This window comes from Mustela erminea, chromosome 9 (genome assembly GCF_009829155.1).
Source record: "Mustela erminea isolate mMusErm1 chromosome 9, mMusErm1.Pri, whole genome shotgun sequence".
Taxonomy (NCBI): Eukaryota; Metazoa; Chordata; class Mammalia; order Carnivora; family Mustelidae; genus Mustela; species Mustela erminea.
In genome coordinates this window covers 53,399,336-53,420,018 of record NC_045622.1, presented here as the reverse complement: position 1 = coordinate 53,420,018, position 20,683 = coordinate 53,399,336, and the positions used below count along the sequence as shown (strand labels likewise).

Below are 20,683 nucleotides of genomic sequence, written 5' to 3'. Positions count from 1 at the left end.
CCCTCACCCACCCAATCTCTTTCTTACCAACGTCCCCCCACCCTCTCTCTTTCACTCGCGCGCGAGGACGCGTGCACACACACACACACACACACACACACACACACACACTCCTGCGACCTCCAGATGTTCCCGACCGTGCGGCCATCTGCTGAGGTTGCTCAGGCGCTCCGGGGGAGGGGGCAGGGATCCCGTTTGCAGGAAGCTGGGAGCCAGGCCGACTGGAGTGGGCGGGAGCTGCGTGAGCACTTTTGAGACGCTCCCTAGGGTGGAACCCGGGCTCGGCTAGGGCTCCGCAGGCAGCCGGGGGGGCGGGGCGGGCGCGCGCCGGGAAAGCCAGCACTTTGGCGACACTCCCTAGGTCGTCGGGCGGCGGGCCCGAGCCGCCACTGGGCGCCGGGCGGGTGGGGGGACTCCCTTCGGCGGGCGGGGGCCGGGGGGCGGGCCGCGCCGAGCCGAGAAAAGCGCCGGCCGGAGGGCCCGCGTCTGGGCCGCCTGGGTGAGCGCGCCGAGGCGGCTGCGGTGCAGGCTTCCAGGTGGGTGTGGGTCCCGGCGGAGCGGGAGTGCGCGCTGCGGACAAAGGTCCGGAACCCCGACCCCAACCTCGCCTCCCCATCCGGCGGGCAGGCGGCGCTGGACTCTGGGGGCGGGCCCCGGGCCCCTCAACTTTTCCTGGATCCAGGGCGTCGGCAGTGGCTGCGGGGCGCCCGGGGCTCGGCCGGGATAGGGAACCCGTACCAAGGGGAGAGGGCTTCCAGGAGACAAAGGCTCTGGGCGCGGGCCGGGGGCTGGCGCCTCTGGGGTCTTTGTGCGGACACGTGCATCCCGCGTTTGCGGGTCTTTGTAGATTTGGGTCCGGGGATGTGCATCTGCGTGCGCCTTTGTGTGTCCGTGGCTTTGTGTGGCTGTTTAGTGCCTATGTCCACGTTTTGTGGGCCCGCGTTTGGTTGTGGGTGTGGGTGGGCTCATCGTCGTGTGTCCGCGTACGTGGTCTGTGCCTGTCGACGTGTCTGGGTTGGATGTCCGTGGAGTGTGTGCGCGCCGAGAGCCAGACACCACCCAACTCCTTGCTCCCCTGCTGTCCACCCGGGCCCCCGACTTGACTTCAAACTTTTCAACTGGTTCCTCCGGCAACAGCCCCCGCCCTCCTCCCGCGGCAGCCGGGGCAGGGGGGGTTGCAGCCATCCCCTCTTTCTCCTCCTGGGGTCCTTAGAGCCGCGAGGGGGTGGGATAAGATGGGGCGGGGGGTCAGCCGGGGCGGGGGTTCAGCCGCGCTAGGGGACTCGCCCTGGCCGGGGCTGGGCGGAGCGCGCTGGACACCCCAGCCGACCCAGCTGGGAGAAGAGAAGTAAGCGGTCAGTCCTGGGCTCCGGCGGCCGGGGGCGGCCGGGTGTGTGTGTGTGTGTGTGTGTGTGTGTACTGGAAACGGAAGAGGAGATGGCAGGCGGTGTTGCCAGCCCCGCTCTTCTCGGAGAGAGTGTATGTGACCGAGAGAGACGTGTCTGTTTGGCGAGAGGCCGGCCCCAGCCCCCGGCTCCGCTTTGAGATCCGCTCTCCGTCAGCGTCCCGCCCCCGCCGGGTGGGGGGACCAGCCCTCGGATCTGGTAGGTGAGGAGGCGACGGCCTCTGGGATCCCGGCACCTACTGGTTCCCAGTGGGACAGCTATGAGCCCACAATACGGCTCTGGGCGAGTTGCTCAGCCTCTCGGGGTCGCAGTCACCCTGCCGTCGGTGGGAGCCAGAGAACTCCCCTCTGGGCGCCGATCGTGCAGTCGGGATTACCCGCGCTGCGGAATTCGGACTGAGCCGTGCCGCCCACACTTGGCCGGGAGGAGGAGGTGACTCAGGAACTTCTCCGATCCTTCTGCCTGCTCTACCCTTAAGATTAGTCCAGACTTGTGGAGCCTAGGTCTGACCAAGAGGGAGTCCTCAGCGGTGGGAGCCTGCTGGGCCTTTGATGTGGAGTCGCAGAGATAGCTCTAACACTATCCCTCCCCGTCCTCTCATCCCCTACCCTCGTCTTTAACGCGGAGTTTTGGGGATGCTGCAGATGTGAAGGAGGGCCACAAGCCACTCACCTAGGAAGGAGGCAACTGCTGGCGCTTTTTTTCCCCTTTCCGTGTCTCAGTTTCCCTTCTGGAAAGGAAGGTGTTGACAACTCCCCTCCCTTTCTGTTGTGGCTGACTGGTTGAGACCCCAGAAACTGGAAACACTTTGATTTTTTTTTTTTAAGATTTTTTTTTAAATTTATTTGGCAGACAGATCACAAGTAGGCAGAGAGGCAGAGAGAGAGAGAGGACACAGGCTCCCGGCTGAGCAGAGAGCCTGATGTCCAGCTGGATCCCTGGACCCTGAGATCATGATCTGAGCTGAAGCAGAGGCTTAACCCACTGAGCCACCCAGGGGCCCCAACACTTTGATTTTTTGGTGCACACCTCCATTCTGTCTCCAGGCAGTGCTGTATTGAATGGGGGGGAGGGAAGGTGGCTTTGAAGTTAGGGAGGGATGAAGTGAGGTGGGCCTGGAGCCCCTGCAGCCTGGGAAAGGGAAGGCTGGGATGCAGCAACGGAGGGAGGCCAGGGGACTGTTCCTGGCAGGCAGGAAGTGTCTTCCACTGAGGGAACAGCACTTTGTGGCTGTGTATTCTGAAAACAGCAGAGAGGTGGTCAGCATTGCAGACTATCAGATTGGAGGTATGTGTTGGTGTGGGCTGGGGACCAGAATTCTGCTGGGAGGGAAGGGAGGGACCCCATATGAGGGCCTTGAATGCTGGGCCTAGGAGCTGGGATTTGTACCTGCAGGTGGTGGAGAGCTGCTGGAGGGTTTAAGCAGGCATAATAGGATGGGCTTGGTAATTCCAAGAAAAATTCCTCTGGCTCGAGGGCAATGCTGGAGACTGGCAGGCCAGTCTGCAGGCAGAGTTAGAGTCAAGAACTTAGATTTCTTCCTGGCTTTGTTTCTTCCTGGCTCTGTGACCTTGGGCAAGTAACTTTACCTCTGATTCTCAGTCTCCTCATCCTTAAGATGTGAGTAGTAGTAATTCCTGTCTAACTGATCTGTTGTGAATGCCAGATAGGATGAGGAATGACATGTGCTAACAAAATGAGAAGAGGTTTGTGGTATGCCTTCCCCTGGGGCATTGCACTGACAACGGAAGGCATAGACAGCTTCAGCTGTGGTCCTAAACCTGATTTCACCACCTGCCAAAGCCTGATGTTTCCTGCAAGCTTGGGCCAGATTTGTCCTCACTAGCAGCGGGAAGCTTTTCGTCCAGGACATTTCATTCATCTGGTTTATCCCCTTTCACGTGGCCAGGCCCCACATAGGAGATGGGCAGGACACAGATCCGAAGACAGTCAAGACCACAAAGTGTATCATACTTTGCTATAAGCAAGCAGCCCAGAGGCCATAGGAGCCTAGGGGGACAGTGCATGGTAGACAAAGAAAAGGAGGGCATCTCTGTCATCTCATCATCTTCATCAGAGGAAACAACCTGTGCAAAGGTGTGGGGCCCTAGAGGCAAAATAGGCTTCTGGTCTGGCAAGCCATCTTTGTGTGTTGGCTTTTAAGTGGAAGCAATGGTGAGGTCCTAGTCTTCTGTTGGGATTGTACTCCAGTGACCAGTAAGGCTGACAATTGGAGGCAGGAGGCTAGGAACAAGGCCATTGTAGCAGTCCAGGCCAGGAGGCCTCCTGAGCTGAACCTGGGCAGGGCAAGCTCACTGCCTGGCTTGGGGGTGAGAGAGGGGAAGATGGGAACCTACCTACCCAGGGATAGACGCCAATTCTCGTTCTGTCCTCATTCTGTCACAGGTGACACACCTGTTTCAGCCTGCTTCGGCCTCTGCAACCTTTCCAAACCCACTTCCCAAGTCCCTGACAGGTCTGGTCAGCATTTGTAGCCCAGGCTGGGCCCTGGATGGGATTCTTTAAACTCTGCCCCTGCTTCACCTTTAGATCTGCTGGTGTTGCAGCTCCTTTTTCTTTCCTGGCCCCTGAAAGCAGGAACATTAGGGGGCAAAAACCCACCTACTGTGAGCACCAGTGCGTGCCTGGCCTGGGACTGAGTCTTCTTCATTTTACTTTGTGTAATCCTTCCAGTGACTTGCTGGGAGCAATATGAGAATTCTCACCATGTTTTGTTACCGAGGAAGCCTCTGACTCAGGGGTGAGGGCACATGCGAGCCCCCTCACAGGAGAGGCACTGTGGGGTTGGAGCACAGTCTGCCAGGCTGGAAAACCCATTCCTCTGCCCCAGACTGCCTCCCTGTGAGTCTACACGTGCTGTCTCTCACCAAAGGGGACTTGGCAAGCTTCAGAAAGAAGACACGCTGGACAGAAAAAAGTCTTGGGAGCCTTGCCCATTCCCCTGTAGATCATCCTCCTCCAGCAAGGTTGCTGGGCCCAGCTGTACCAGGGATAATGTCATAGAGGAGCCTGGGAGAGTATTTGGATCCTGAGTCCAGCCCTGATCCTCACTGGCTGTGTGACTCCACACAGATCACTGAACCTCTCTGGGTCTCTTCACGTGACTGTAAGAGAGACACGTGCCATCTAACCTGCCGAGCTTGCAAGGTGACCAAACGGATCATAGTTGAGAAATCCGAAAGGTCAAGAGGTGTCCTCTCGTGCAGTGGTAGTATTCTGAATGCCTAGTACAGTGTCCAGTGCTCTGTGCCAGCCCCAGTGCTCTGTCAGGACATAAAAATCCATCTGACTCCATCCCTGCTCACAGGACAGACTGATAAATGTAATTACAGTCCAGCATGACCAGCTCTAGCCATTGCCTTCACGGGCCCTTTTGTAAGTTGAGTCTCAGTGGCATAAGGAGGGATTTCGAGCTCAGATATCTGGGTGAGAGACCTGGTTCCTCTACTACCCAGCTGAAGCATGAGAGCCTCGTCTGCAAAATAGGGACAGTGACCTTCATGGTCAAGGACTGTGGTCTTTGGTCCATGGTCAAGACAGTGATGTAGAAGGTGCAGGGTAAACTGATGTGTTTGTACAGATGTGTGGCATTAGCGATTCTGTTGGGAGAGTCAGCCCTCTAGGACCTAAAATTCTTTCTGCCTTGCGTTTCCAGAGCTGACTAAGTGGGGGTAGGGGGACAGGATGTTCATGGAATTTCCACCTGGGGATTTCACTGACATTAGCTCAAGTGAGCTCCTGGCAGAGAGCAGCCTGTCTCAGATGGGTGCTGGGACCCTTGTCCAGGCCAAGGCTAGCCTTCCGCCCACCCCATTCCTGTGCCAGGGGCTCCCTCTTGGAGTTGTGGTGAGGAGCTGGCAAATCTTTGGCCCAGAGATGCTGCAGTGCGGCTCCAGAGGCAGGCACCTGGAGCCAGGAAGGCCTAAGCCGGAACCCTAAGCTCTGGATCAGTTTCAGAGAAGGAGGAAGGAGTTTGGAGCCTGGCCAGCCGGGGCCAGCACACTGTCCAGAGAATGTTAGTACAAGCAGTCACAGACCTGCTGGGTGCCTGGCGCTGCACTGGCTCCTTGGATGGAGTAACATGGTCATTGCCTTTTGGAAGCTTCATAAATTATCGCCATCATCGACTACCAAGCATGGAGCTCTTAGGATGTGACAGATGTGGAACTGAGTGTTTCCCACACTCTCCCATAATGCTTTGACTAACTGTCTTCATTCCTATTGAAGACACTGAGACCCAACAAGGTTGATACTTGCCCAAGGCACACAGGCATGGGGCTGGCCTTACACCTGGGTCTGAGTCCAGCCATTGAGCCTGAATTGCTGGCCTGTTCCTCCCCCCGACAGTGTCTGCCGTGGCCTCCAGGCCTGGCTCCGACCCCAGGAGGGGGAAGGGACGAACAGGTGAAGAAGGTGAGTTGCTGCCCCAAGCCACCCATGCTTGAAGTCAGGAGCCAGGCAGGTAATCACAGGAGAGAATGTAGTGTGCACCCTAGGGAGGCACACGGATGGTGGGAGAGGCCCCAGCTGCGGGATACGACTCTGGGGCCCGAGTAGACAGAACAGGCTTTGTTCCGCAGGCAGGGCCACAGCAGGCCAGGTGGATGCGGGGGCCGCTGGCCGCAGTCAGGCACTGGGTCCTGGGCCCTGCTTTGCCATTTCCTTGTCATCATTACCAGTTACCCAGGATCTCTGGGGGACTTTCCAGTTTCCCACCCTGAAGTATCCAAGTTTGAGGAAGAGCTGTGCAAGGGCCAAGAGTGGTTCAGAGCTCCTTACTGTAGGTTCAGATCAAGATGGGGACTCAGCTGGGGGAGGGGAGACTGTGGGGACAGCGTGCCTCCATGCCAGGGTGAACTTGATATCTGTAGGCAAAAGGAGAGGTTGGGAGGGTTTGGGGAAGGGGAGTGATGTGGCCACACCTGTCCTGGGGGTTGTCTGAGCAGGCCCTCGCTGTCACAGTAGGGAGAGCTGCCTGGAGTCTGTTAGTAAATAGTCACACGGCTTTGTCGTCTGACCTCACAGGGCCATGGGCCAACTTTCCTTAGAGGCACAGTGGCCTTGCCCAGAGGACATTATGCTGTGTACCCCCAGCCCAAGGTGGGTAGTTTCTAAGCCCTTGTGTTCTGTAGGCTGGCTGACCAGTGTCTTTTATCTGCAGGTCAGGGTTTGGAAAAGAAGTGATGCATCTCAGGCCAAAGATCCTTTCCCTCCATTGCTTTCAATGGGGTCCACCTGTCTGCCTTTCCCTTTCTTCCCAGGGTCAGTCACAGGTCCCAGAGGGAGGCAGAGTCTGTACTGTTTTACTCAGATGGGAAAACTGAGACTCAAAGAAAGAAAGAAAAAACCATGAAGGTCACACAGCTAGCAGCACACTGGGCACGAGAATCCTGTTTTCCTGGGTGCAGGACAGATGGTAGCGATCTTGTTCCGACTTGTTCTCCTGTCTCCGCTGCTGGTCTGTAAGCCTTGTGAGGACAGGGACCTGGTTCCCCCGACTTCCACCCAGCATGCACCTCTCATGGTCTTGCTCAGTGTCCTGCACTTAGTAGAGATTTAGTAAATGCCTCTGGTACATGATGACCTCCCGAGATGCTGGGGCTGCTGGGCTGTACCTCTCACTGTGAAGCCACAGGAACTGAGGCTCAAGGAGGAGAGGGGACTCCTCCACAAGAGTGAGCAGACCAGGCCGGGGCTCCTGGCTGTCCTCCAGGGTCTGTATTGTCACCATGTACGGTCATCTGTTGCCTCCCCTTCAGCCCCCAGAGAGAGGTGAAGAGGATGGGGGAGGGCCCTCGGAGGGAGGAAGCACAAGCACTCGTCATCTGCCCATCAGTCATGTCCTGGCACTGTGGTCTCTGGTAGTCACAGTGACCCCTTGAGGGAGGGGTTGTTGTCTCCATTTTAGGTGAGAAGATGGGCTGAGAGTGGAAGTCACTTCCGCAGGTCGCCCAGGTTAGCACATCAACAGCTCCCAGGCTTGTAGCTCCTTCAGAGCCAGGAATGGATCCCAGAATGACAGTTCTCATCTGGAGGGCCAATGCTCACCAGTAGGTAGAGGCCTCCCAGAGCACCATGTCAGGAAAAGCTCTGGGGCCCTGTGCAGGTACCCCCAGGCTGCAGTGCTGGGATTGAGCGGTGACCTCCATAGTGGATATGGCTGTAGGTCAGCTGGAAAGGTGCCATCTTTCCATCACGTGGCCTCCACCCCCTGGGCCCTCATTTCTCTATGGGAATATTCTGCTTCCCAGTCTCATCTTCACACCTGTCCCCCTCTGAGGTCCATGGGACCATCATTACCATCCCAGATTCATAGTCTAAGGAACCCGTCTGAAGAGGTAAAGTGACTTGCCCGGTTCACACTGCAAGTCAGTGTCCAAGGTTTCTGGCTCTCTGTGAAGGCCTTTCCTCTCCACAAAGTGGAAGCTGGTGGTTTCTGTCAAGGAAACTCAATGAACTCAACATTATTCATCCCTTCTTCCATCCAGCAGCCCTGTGGAGAAACAGCATGCCTCCCAGAAAAGAACTGCTCTTCCAGGGGGTGCTGATAAGAGCTTGGACATGTTTCATGCATGTGCTGAAGGAAGGAGGAAGAGAGATGGGTCAGGCCCGCCTGCTGGCTCCCACCCACCTGCTCCCTGTCTTGTGGGGAAAGACAGGGTAGCCCACACTGCAGTCTTCCCATGTGCTAGGAAGCCTGCCAGGGGCCTCATTGCCACCTTTCTAGTTCATGTCTTCCACAGTCCTGTGAGCTGGCTATTCACGTGTCCATTTTACAGATGGGGAGAGTAAGGCTCAGAGATTGTGGCTAGCCAAGATCAGAGAATGCAGAGGTGGCCATGGTCTTTTAGGAGGTTCTGTTAGTGTGTTTATCAGTGTGTTTCATGTATATTTCTCCTGTAAGAGAGGAAATAGGGGGAGAAAAGGAGACTAAGAAGTGTTGAAATTGCTTAAAGTTCTACCACCTAATGAAAAACTACTGTGGCATGGATATATTTTCTTCTGGACTTCCAAAATTAGGATTTGGGTTGGTTGTGTTTGTTTTTGTTTTTGTTTTTAGTGCATAGTTAAGATTTTCCTAGACATGCAGTCTATCCTTATGATACCTAGCATTATGGCATCGGCCCCCTCTGTGAAGCCACAGACTTTTTTGAGCTTGATTTCTGTGGCCTCTGTAAGATCCCTAGGAGACTTCACCAGCCATCCTGAGTGGGCTGGGAAGCCCTAGCCTGGAATCAGAAGACAGGAGGCTGAATATGGGCCACCATCACCTCACGGGGGTGCTGTGGACAAGTCACTGCACGATAGGTCACAGGCTCCTTATCACTCCAGGGTAGGGTGGCACACCCCATTCTGCGGCCCTCACAGCATCTAAAGAGCAAAAAGGCCTTTTGTAAACTATAAACAGCCCACGCCCCTGGCCAGAATATTCCTTATTTTCCCTCAGTCTCCCCTCTGAGAAAGTTCTGCCTTCCCCTTGGCTCCTGAGGCTTTTGCTAAGGGCTTGGAGCCACAGTGCCGGGCCCTAGCATCTCTGAGACACTCGTGTGCAAAGTCACCCCTCCTTATGTTACCCCAGAGGGGATCTCCTCTGGGCAGGACAGGGTCATGGACTCTTAGACACCAGCCCACACATCCAAAGTCTTAAGGCAAAGGCATCTCGGGGGCTTCTCCTTTCTCTCCACTGCCTGGGACACCCCAGAGAGGCCTCTGAGCTCTGCTGTGAGCTCATGAAAGCCCAGGGCCACTGAGTATTAAAGACCGTGGAGCCTGGCCCGAGCACTCTGGCCGCTGCCCTTCTCCTTTCCCAGCAAAGTACAGAAGTGCGAGTTCCACTTAAACCGAACCAGTTTGGAGATTACCAAGGCCAGAGTTCAGTTCTCATCCTCCATGTCCTCTAAAATGGATCCAAGATGGCTGACCTTCTGTTGTGACCGCAGATGTGGGAGCAAATGCCAGTCCAGCACTGGCCCGTCTTGGGGACCGGCTCAGACTGCCCCCGTCAGCACTTGCCACTGGGAATGTCCAGGCCTAGCACAGAACTGGGCCCCCGGCAGAGGCGGCCGCTGCGCAGGGCTGGGGAGGACCTTGTCTGGGGTGCTGAGGGAGCACCCACAAGTACAGTTACACAGGTGGGTCTTGGTCTGTGCTCTTGCTCCCTTTAGTCAGCTGTCCTGCCTCCAGTGGCTGGTAATGACCACCTTGCCTTTGTGCCCAGCCCTTCCTAGTTTGCATTGCACTTCGGTGGGAGTTGAGTTGAATCACCTCGTGTGAAGAGGGCAGGGCGGGGATGACCGCCTTGCGGTGGGGAGGAGAGGCGGAGGCCTGGAGAGCGCGGTGAGAGGCCCCTGCTCTGGGGAGAGGGTTTGGGCTGTGTTCAGGCCGCGGGTTACATAAGCAGGAGCTCACGAGGGGCCATCTGGCATTTAATAGGCACATTGTATAATCACCTTTGGGAACCAGAGGGTAACCGCAGGGGCCTGTGGTGGGGGGTGGGGGGGTTGTTTAAACCCCAGGAAGGGTGCGTATGGGCAGATCAGCTTGGCAGGGAAGGTGGGGCTCTGAGTGGTAATGAACCCCTGGGGTGAGAAGCTAACCCAGCAGAACAAAGGGGGCCTAGAGCAACTCAATATTTTCCTTTTGGTCCCAGACATTGGAACACTCTGTCCCGCCTCAGTTGGGACCAAGCCCAGGATGCACCTGGGCCGGGTTTAATCCTCAAATTGGACTCTACAAAAGAAAGGGGTGGGGAGAGAGGAGGCCCACATAGGGGGAGACAGAAGAGCCCCACTTCTCACCGCCTCTGCCCGAGCCAGAGTCCGGATCGGATGGCTGCCCCCTTCAGTTTCATGTGTGGCTGGTAATGCTATCCCGCAGCTCCTCCCCACCCACCCCACCTTGAGGGCCAGTAGGAGGGTTTGTGGGGGAGACTGGGCAGTGGGGCAGGGCAGGGCCACCCCAGGAGAAGAGACCTGCTGGGGTGACCCTGGGTGCCCTCTGTCCCCCCAGGCAGAGTGGCCACTATGTGGCAAGAGGGGGTAACACCAGACTGGGCAGTGAGAGGCCTTCCCTACTCAACCCTCTCTTAGTCCCCTGCAAGCCTCTCCCTCGGCACCTCTGTCCGCAGAGCTGCAGTAGGTGTGAACTCAGACTCGGGTCACACAGGTGTGTGTGGGTGTGAGGAATGAGTGTGACAGCCTACGTGGAGTGCCTGGCATGGCTGACAGCTACTGTTATGATTGTACAGGGAGGGAAACTGAGGCACGGCATGTGTCAGGGGAAAAAAACCCCTCTTGGGCATGTCTCTGCTGGCCACCTCACCAGCCCTGCTGGGGGAAGCAGATGAAAAGAGGGAACTAGAACTGGGAAGGCCTGGGTTCTAATCCTGCCCTGCTTTCACTAGTTTGGGAAAAAACCCGGGTCCTCTCTGAGCCTCTAGTTCTTCATCTGGATAATGAAGGAACCAGCCCAGCTGCCCTCCCTGGGTTAAAGGAAGGGCAAGCTGTATTAGATGTGGGGAGGGATAGGGCAAGGGGGAAGGGGCTTGGGACGGGTGTCCCCAGAGCCCATCTGAAGTTGAGACACAGGGTCCCAAGTGGGAACAAGGATTCTGCCTCTGGAGGACAGGCCAAGGAGGGGACTCGGGACTAGGGACTCGGCTATTGTACCCACAAAAGGGGTAGGGTGGGGATGGATATTGCAGGTCCCCTTGCAGGGAAAGACTTCAGTCTCGGGGGATGGAGTGTGGGTCTCAGACATGGCTCAGACATGGCCAAACCACGACAGTGAGTCATGCTTCCTCTGTACTCCATCCAGGTCCTTCCCCACCCTCACCCCCACCCCCGCCCCATACATGTGGCCGAGCATGATTTTCCAAACCTTCTACATCTTAGTTGGTGTCACTGTGAGGGTTAAGGGGGACCAGATAGCATGGCCCCCAGCACTGGCTCAGCAGAGGTGGATGGAGCACCCTAGCCCATCAGAGCTGGAGAGGCCAGCCAAAGACCCATCCAGTTCAGGAGGTTTCCAGCAGGGTGGTAAGCAGGCCTGGAAGGTTCCAAGGCCCCACCCTCATGTCAACCAGAGCTTGGCTGCTTTTACCTGCCAATCTTTTTTAAAGAAAGTGTTCCACTGCTTCAGCGATCTGGCCTAACCCCTTCTCTGTACAGATGGAGAGACCAAGGCCAAAGAGGAGTGGGGACCAGGAACTGTATGAGGAAGAGCGTTCAGGGGAAGCGTTCTGGGAGGACAGAACTGGTGGTGGCAGTGGTCAGCCATGCCTAGATACACTGGCTTATGGCTTCCGTGGTTGGGCGAGAACCGTCTGGTATGGGAAGCCTGCCGCCATCCCTCACCTGTGGCTCTCTTTCCAGCCCCCACCATGCCGTGGCCCCTGCTGCTGTTGCTAGCTGTGAGTGGGGCCCAAACAACCCGGCCGTGCTTCCCTGGATGCCAATGCGACGTGGAGACCTTTGGCCTCTTCGACAGCTTCAGCCTGACCCGCGTGGATTGCAGTGGCCTGGGCCCCCACATCATGCCCGTGCCCATCCCCCTGGACACAGCCCACCTGGACCTGTCCTCCAACCGACTGGAAACTGTGAATGAGTCGGTGCTGGCCGGGCCAGGCTACACCACTCTGGCAGGTCTGGACCTCAGCCACAACCTGCTCACCAGCATCTCGCCCACTGCCTTCTCCCGCCTTCGCTACCTGGAATCGCTTGACATCAGCCACAATGGCTTGGCAGCCCTGCCGACAGAGAGCTTCACCAGCTCACCCCTGAGCGACGTGAATCTCAGCCACAACCGGCTCCGGGAGGTCTCGGTGTCCGCCTTCACGACCCACAGTCAGGGCCGGGCACTGCACGTGGACCTCTCGCACAACCTCCTCCACCGCCTGACACCCCACTCTGCAGGGGCCGGCCCTCCCGCGCCCACCATCCAGAGCCTGAACCTGGCCTGGAACCGGCTCCACTCCGTTCCAGACCTCCGGGACCTGCCCCTCCGCTACCTGAGCCTGGATGGGAACCCACTGGCTGTTGTTGGCCCAGGCGCCTTCCGGGGGCTGGCAGGCCTGACGCACCTGTCACTGGGCAGCCTACAGGGTCTCCCGCAGCTGGCACCCTATGGCTTCCAGGAGCTGCAGAGTTTGCAGGTCTTGGACCTTTCGGGCAACCCGAAGCTCACATGGGCGGGAGCTGAGGTCTTCTCGGGCCTGGGCTCCCTGCAGGAGCTGGACCTGTCAGGCACGGGCCTGGTGCCTCTGCCGGAGCCACTGCTACTCCACCTGCCCGCCCTGCAGAGCATCAGCGTGGGCCAGGCCATGCGGTGCCGGCGGCTGGTGCGCGAGGGCGCCTACCCCCGGCAGCCAGGCTCCAGCCCCAAGGTGGCCCTGCACTGCGTAGACACCCAGGAACCGGCTGCTAAGGGCCCCGACGCTTTGTGACAAATGGTGTTGCCTGGGGACACATAACAGACTGCCGCTCTGGGCTCCCTAGGGTCCTGGGTAACTTATAATTTTGTGTGCCAATGCCAGGGAGTGGGGGGACCCTGCCGGCCTCTGGGGCAGCAGCATCGGAAGAGAGCTGTGGGCCGAGGGAGAGGCTTTGGAGTGGGCCCAGCACCCAGAAGCAAAGTCTGGTCACTCTTTCCATGTTGTCCTCCAAACCATAACTAGGTCTTCGATGCCAAACCAGACAGCAGTCCCTTGCTGTCCTTCCCCACTTGTCACCAAAGTGCCTTCCCTCAGGCCTGGGCCAACCTGATCCGTGACAAGAGGAGGGTGGAAGGGAGCTCCTTCTGCAGGGTGGAGGTCAGGCCCATGGCTGAGCATCCCCTGGGGCCCCCGGTTCAGTCACTCAGGGGCATGGGCTGCTTTTACGAGATAGCCCCCCTCTTCGCTCTGGGCACATGAGGCCCATCTGATCCTTTTCTTTTCCTCTAGGACCCTGGGTAGAACCTTAGTCATGGAAGGGACTAGAGAAAAAATCAAGTGCACCTCCTCAAGGTGACAGATGAGGTCTGGAGAAGGAACATGGCTAATCAGAGGTACTACGACAAAGGCATGGCTGGCCCCAGAGCCCTGCCTCCCAGCGAGGCCCTTTGCACTTTTCTGTCTTCTCTAAATCATGCCCTCTGTCCCCTTCCTGGGCTCCGCCATCCAGCCATGTGTGCCCTTTCCCTGTCATTCCCAGGACAGGCAAGGGCCTCAGAAGTGGGCCTCTGGGCCCTGTAACCAGCCATGTGGCACAGGTTCAGTCAGCTCTCCGCGGAGCCTCTGGAAACATGAGACATGCCAGTCCCAACCCTACCAGTGTCCCACTCTGGCATGGGGTCCCGCAGCAACTGGAAATTCATCCATTGAGCCCTGACGCATACCACCTCTAATGGACTCGGCAAGGAGTCCATGCAGTCCCGGAAACCCCCAGGAGCCTCCCGGATTCAGCCCCCACTGACCCTGAGCCCCATGGCCTGTTTCCCCCATCCATCAGGAGGCAGGTACCCCCATCAGAGTTCATGCTGTCCACCCCAGGTGGCGTCTGAGCTCCCCAGCCCTGGGCTCTGTCCTTAGTCTTTATTTTATAAAAGTTGTTGTCTTTGTAATGGCCTGTCACTTCAACCCCCCAACCTCCCCACCCCTGCCGGCAGGGGATGGAAATGTGTCATTTGTAAAAAGAAGAAAAGCACTGCATTTGTTCACTTTTGTAATACTGTGTCCTGGGGATGCTTTGAGGGAGGAGGTGTTTGGTGGTAGCCAAGAGTATTGGCCCATTGGGCCTCGGGGGGCTGGTCTCACAGAGATGCCCACAGAACAATGAGAGCTCTGTCCTCTCCCACCAGCCCTATCCTGCACCTAACTGGTCCTTGATTGAATAAACACTATAAAGTGTCCCTCTTTCCATCCTTCAACCTGCATCCACGGCCAGGTCTTGGGCAGCCTGTTCTCCCAGAAAAGCCCAGGAGCTTCGCAGGATTGGGACAGTGAGCTGACACGAGGGAGCCAGTCAGGAATGGGCTGTTCCTTTCACTGTGGCTGCTGCCCTGTCTAGCCATCTCCCCTCTCCCCACTGCCCCAGCTCCGTGATGTGTCAGGCCCTGGCACGCCTCTTGCCTTTGCTCAGGCTCTTCCTCTGGGGCCTTGTCCTTCCGTCATCCCCGCCGCTCAGCTCCTTCCCACTCTAATAAACTTGGTTCCTCCCTCACCTCCTCAGAGCTTTCCCTGTGGTCCCCCTTCCCCCTTCCTGAGCTCCAGCAGTACTTGGTTTCTGCTTGGCATTTTGACTGCTGCAGGACCCTGACTCCTGTTTGCATACTTCCAGTCCCTGGAGCTTGCTTCCAGCTTATCAGAATGCCTCTGCTGTCTCTAAGTTGTTCCTTCTAACTGGCCAAGGTCTGCGGGAACATCCATCACCATCATCAATGACAATGACAAGCTTTTTTCTGCTACCTACTCTGTGCCCGGGGACTCATGTTCTTCGGGTGTGAGTGGGAAGGACACACAAAAGATACCTGACCATAAGAGCTGCATAGAGAGCTGTAAGAGCCCTGTGGTGGGGCTAGGAAGTCTTTCTGGAGGAGGCAGGTCCACAGAGCTGAGGACAAGTGAGCCTGGACTGAGGGGGATGACACAAGGAGGGGGTCATGGGTGAACAATGGCACAGGACCCAGAATATTCAGGCTACAAGTATGGCTGGGATGCTTGCCCATCATGTCACTTAACCCCTCCTCCCCCACCCCCAGGTGGGAGGCTAGCACCCATCAGTCAATATGGGAGTAGGTATCTGTGTGAGACCTCAACACTCATGGTCCTCAGATTGGTTCTCTATCCCTCCCTCATCCCCTGGGACAAAAGAGCCTTCAAATGCAGGGGCAGGGGGAAGGATCCTAGGGACTTTAACCCAGTGAGGCTTGGCCCTCCCTAAGTCCTTGAAGGGTGGGAGGAGGGGGCACATGGAATGTAGTTATCTTTCAAATGGGGACAAAAAGTACTAAATTACAAAAATAAAAGGTGCAAAGCAGTGCTGAAGGCACTGTGGGGAGGCTAGGCCTCCTGCAGAAGATACCTGAGTTCTGGGGCAGGTCACCTCTGCCCTGGGTTGCAGCGTCACATCTGCAAAAGCGGGGGGACTGAAGCTCCACGAGTGAGGGTGGGACCGTCATACTGTGCCTTCTGTGGGGCATTACCCCGCACATTCCACGGCGCTGGCCTCCTGCAAACCCTGGGGGAGAGGAGAAGCCTCTCTGGTCAGCTGCCCTTACCGAACCCAGCATCCACGCGCCCCTCCAGAGGCTCCCAGCCCGCAGCGCCACCATGTGGCCGCATGTGGCTAGACACACCCTGTCCGAAGTTCCGGGTTCCGGGGGCCGCACCCGGAGGCCAAGGCAGACTTGCGCAGTTCGCAGGGCCAGCAGCTCATCCCACTAGGCACGCTGCCTTCATGCTGTTACAGGCTGCCCTCCTGGGGTCCTGGGGCCGAGAATGAGGACATTAGAACCTTACAGAATTATAGAGATGAGTGCAAAGATCGCGTTTTTGAGTTCACAGGAAAGCATTCATTAAAATCTTGGGTCCATAAAGAACCGGCTGTGAGACTTTGGCCACATCACTTGACCTCTCTGAACCTGGAGAAGGGGGATGGAAATATCTCCCTCCACAGGATTGTATGAGTAAATGAAGCAACGTCTGTAAAGAATCAAGCCCAGTGCCCGGCACAAGTAAATGCTTGTTCCCGGCTTCACTGAAAACAGAACTAGGAAATAGACCACAGAAGCAGGTAGTCTTTGACTCCTATTTTGAAAAATGACTCGGGACTGAAGAACATCACAAAGGTTTTGGACCGTAGAGTTGCAGGACAATACTCTAACACAAAAGATCTTCGCTCTGGGTACCGAACATAGAATAGGCCTTCAGCACACGTCAGCTGAGTTTCGGGGACAGGCAGACAGCTGAGGCACAGTTTGTCACCATGGCACAGGCAGGCTCCCACGCATTTCCTTGCATTCTGCTAACTATACAGCTGCCCCTTACTGGACACAGGTTCCTTGGACTTGGTAGGCAAATACCATCTTCCTCCTCACCACGCAGCCCCAGGTAATATTGTCACCATACAGATGAGACCTGGCTTCAGCTGACCAATGGTGAGTCATTTTTGTGTGTCCTATTTCGGTGGCTGGACAGCTGTGCAGATCCCATACATCAGAGAGGGCAGGGGTGCTCTGAGAAACTGAAAAAACACTGGGATTCCATCTATTTTTCTGTTGAAAAGAAATCAGGGAAGTTATGCAATTCTAAAGACCTCCAATCAGACTGTTGGTTCTACATCATAGAGCATGAAAAAGCAAAGATCAAAGTCAAAGTCCTCCCTCCTCTCCCCACCCATGATCCTGTTTCACAAATGCAGAGACTAAGGCCCAGAGAAGAGCAGCCCAAGATCAAACGGCAGGGGACCAGGATTCTGTGCTCAGAACTGGTGACATAATTTGTGGGACCCAGTGTAAAATAACAATACGGAAACTCATTCAAAATTATTAAGAATGGCAAGATGGCAAGAATAGAGCATGAAATCAAGTCCAAGGCCCTTCTAAGGTCACACTGCCCATGAAGCCAGGCCCGCTGTGCTTTACTCATACTATTTTACAGAGAAGGAAGGAACAAACAGCCTGTGTTGGTCAGGATGGCAGAGAGAGTCATCCCTCTGGAAGCCAATTAGTCTTTCTTTCTTTTTTTTTTTTTTTTAAAGATTTTATTTATTTATTTGACAGAGAGAGATCACAAGTAGGCATAGAGGCAGGCAGAGAGAGAGGAGGAAGCAGGCTCCCTGCCGAGCAGAGAGCCCGATGCGGGACTCGATCCCAGGACCCCAAGATCATGACCCGAGCCGAAGGCAGCGGCTTAACCCACTGAGCCACCCAGATGCCCCAATTATTCTTTCAAATCTGGAAATTTCCCTCCATGGGTGTTATCATACCACCCCCTGATGTCCCCAAATTGTCATGGCCAAAGGGCTCTCAGAGAAGGCAGAGGAAGACATAGATACTAGCGCCCACCAGCTGCATCCAGACCAGCTCGCAGGATGTTTCTATGCACAAGACGCAAACATGCCTGGGACAGAAGCCTACCCTCTGCTCCTACCTCAAGTACACTAAGATGGTAGAAGTCATCATAGGCTAATAGGGTCTTGCACATTAATGCTCAGTGTTCTGTGTTGGCTAATGCTCAGGTGGGAGCAAATGTTCATCAATACCTAATATTTACTAATACCTAATGTCCATCAATCACAGTTCCTGCCAACGGCTGATAGCTACAAAGGGAAAATGTCCAGTGGCAGTAATGTCCGCTATTGCTCAACAAATACCGACAGCCACTGTTTGCGGGAAGCTAATTGTGATGATAACTGCTTTATGCATCAACACCTAATGTCAGTCCATAGCTCAGCATCTGGCAACAGCATCTGGCCATCCAGCGAAATCATGTGTCCTGTGTTTATTCTTCTCTTTTATTTATTAAAATGCCAGCGGTTGTGTTTATCGATGGGATTGTGTTTGTTGAGCCAAGCAGGAAATTCTTCCTGTGTTTACTGTTTAATTCCAAAAGCCATTTCTGCTTTTATTTTGCATCACTGTTAGTCAAAATATTCTGATTTAGGAATACACTTTTGTGTTTCTTTTTCTTTCTTTCTTTCTTTTTTTATTTTATTTATTTGTGAGAGAGAGCGAGAGAGTGAATGAGTGAGCACAGGCAGGCGGAATGGCAGGCAGGCAGAGGGAGAAGCAGGTTTCCCCGCCAAGCAAGGAGCCCGATGTGGGACTCGATCCCAAGGTGCTAGAATCACGACCTGAGCTGAAGGCAGCTGCTTAACCAACTGAGCCACCCAGGCGTCCCCACTTTTGTGTTTCTTGATACCTATACGTAGATATGTGTAACATGTCTATGTCATTATTATATACACGATACAAGAAGACAGAGAAAAAGAGGACATGATTTTAGAACAGAAGTGTCAAGGCAGGAAAAATGTTCTAACTAGTTGCTTCTTAGAAGCAGCAACGTTTTCCCAAGATGAGTGATAATTCAAGCATCAGCCCTCCTGCTCAGGTGAAGGACGAAAAGCCAGGTTCCCTAATAAGGTCAAGGACCTGACACAGGGCCCCTTAAAGCCTTGTAGCCAGCAATGAAGGCACAGGCTCAAAGCCCGGCTTTGCTGCTTACAGCTAAGTGGCCTGGGGTAAGCCCTTCAACCTCTCGATGAGCCTCAGTTTCCACATCTGTGAAATGGAATTGGTAACTCTCTCACAGGCTTGTGGTGGGGAATAAGTAAGTCAATGTCATAAAACACTTAGACTAGGGCCTGGCATAGAATAAGTGATAATAAATAATATAAAATACCATTTTCTTGAAAATTCCTTCTTTGTCAAATTTAGAAGCATGCTGTGACTCCAAATTTTCTCGGGCCAAGTTTCTTCAATGACCGTCGGCTCTCAGCAGGTGACCTCATAGAAGGTGTTATGCTCAGGAACTTGGATGAAAATAAGTTCTACCCTCTGCACCAGTACATTTCAAAATTGCCCTCGCCATACAATTTCCTTCTGACCCAAAACTTGTAAGGGAATAGTGCTTGGGAAATATTCCCCTAACCATTCTCTTCAGGCCTGGTGGTCACAGATGGAACAGCCAGCCTGCTGTGATTTGAAACGCAGGGTAAACATTCCACTCTCGTGTCACTCTCCCTGACAGCCTCACTGTGCCTGAAATATCGCCTATTATTCTTTGGCTTAAGCTATGGACATGAACAAATGTCTATGTGGGATGGAGACATTTGCTAACTACTGGGGAGCAAGGGGTACCTAAGCACTGTCTCCAAATGTGATGTGCCCTAAAAATGACTTTAAGGCCTATGTTATAATGGTTGCTGAGACAACAGTGCTAGATCATGAGATCCAGAAAGAAGGTAGTTGAAGGAGAAGGTCTCTTGCTCATGTAGCCTTCTCCACCAACCATTGTGATATCCTGTCCTATTGATGACCCCCATGACCCACCTCCTAGTATTACCACCCTTCTTTTCAAATCTGGATTGGAGCCAGATTTGCTTTAATCAACAGGAGACAATAGAAGTGGCTCAGGGTCATTTCCAGACCTACATTTTAAGAAGGCCTGGTAAGTTTCACTTTTTGCAACTTTGGGAGCCTAGAGCTACCACATATGGAGTCTGGTGAGATAATGTAGAGAATCCATAAGGCCATATGGAGAGAGAAAATCTCAATCATCCTGTAGCCCAGGAAATCTCGGACCACAGCTGAACAAGGGAGTGACCCCAAGCAAACCAGCAGGAGAACTGGCCAGGCGATCTCAGCCCTGACTGTAGAATCCCAAGCAAATAGAATGATTGTTGTGCTAAGCCATTATTCTTCAGAGTGGATTCTTTCACAGTGCTCTTCCATGGGGCAATAAATAACCAAAACAATCAAGTCTAGGCTCCAGGATGGTTAGTTTGGAGTGGGGGTGGGTTGGGGAGTGGAGACCAGGCAGAGAAGCACTGTTGAGAGGAAACGCACCTACTAAGCGTTCTTGAGTTTCTGAGATGCCGCCCTGCAGGTGAGCTCATCTCTTGTTCTGTGTGTCTTGCAGCCTCCCAGGGCCCTGGCCAGGCTCCCCTCAGCCTCACGCTCTCTTCCCAGCCCCCTAGCCCAGCCCAGACCGAGGACGTGCAGGTCCCCAGACAGACACACGTCTCAAGCAGGGCCCTCCCCTTGTCTCACCTCCAGTCCTAGCTCAGACCTGGAAGAATAAAGACCCAATATCCCCCGTCCCTGCCCTGTCCAGCTAATAGGGCTTCTCAGTCCCCCAGCAGCTTTCCTCCAGGAGGCCGGCAGGACTTTTATGAGGGCCCTGGGGCTGGGGTGAGGCCAGTCACCCGCGGCGGGAGACACCGGGGCCAAGAGAGGGATGCAGGTCTGGAATGCAGCAGCCACCCCCTCCCTGAGCGGGCCCTGAGAAAGGCGGAGCTTTTTGTTCCTTCCTGCAGACTGTGGGCAAAGTCATACTTAGCACAAGCTTTAAAAATACTCTCCCCACAGGCAGACATCAACACTGTAATTCCCTTGACGGCCCCCACCCACCCGTTAAATCCAACGTCCTGTGCGGACCCGCGAGAAGTGGGTAGGAACCAAGATGGGGGCTTGTGGGGAGTGTTCTCTCAGGTCCCAGCAGACCTCTAGGGAGTGGCGACACAGAACTTCCTCTGTTTCTCCACAGTTCTAACCCA

At 55.1% G+C, this 20,683-nt stretch overlaps 1 protein-coding gene across 1 annotated transcript; it reads left to right on the top strand.

Annotated features, from left to right (window-relative positions):
* The first annotated feature begins 378 nt into the window (after nucleotides 1-378).
* TSKU (tsukushi, small leucine rich proteoglycan) lies at nucleotides 379-14,315 on the top strand. The gene is made up of 2 exons (XM_032359011.1): nucleotides 379-536; nucleotides 11,801-14,315. The coding sequence occupies exon 2, from the start codon at nucleotides 11,809-11,811 to the stop codon at nucleotides 12,868-12,870; it is 1,062 nt and encodes a 353-aa protein (XP_032214902.1). The 5' UTR covers nucleotides 379-536; nucleotides 11,801-11,808; the 3' UTR covers nucleotides 12,871-14,315.
* Nucleotides 14,316-20,683: the final 6,368 nt, after the last annotated feature.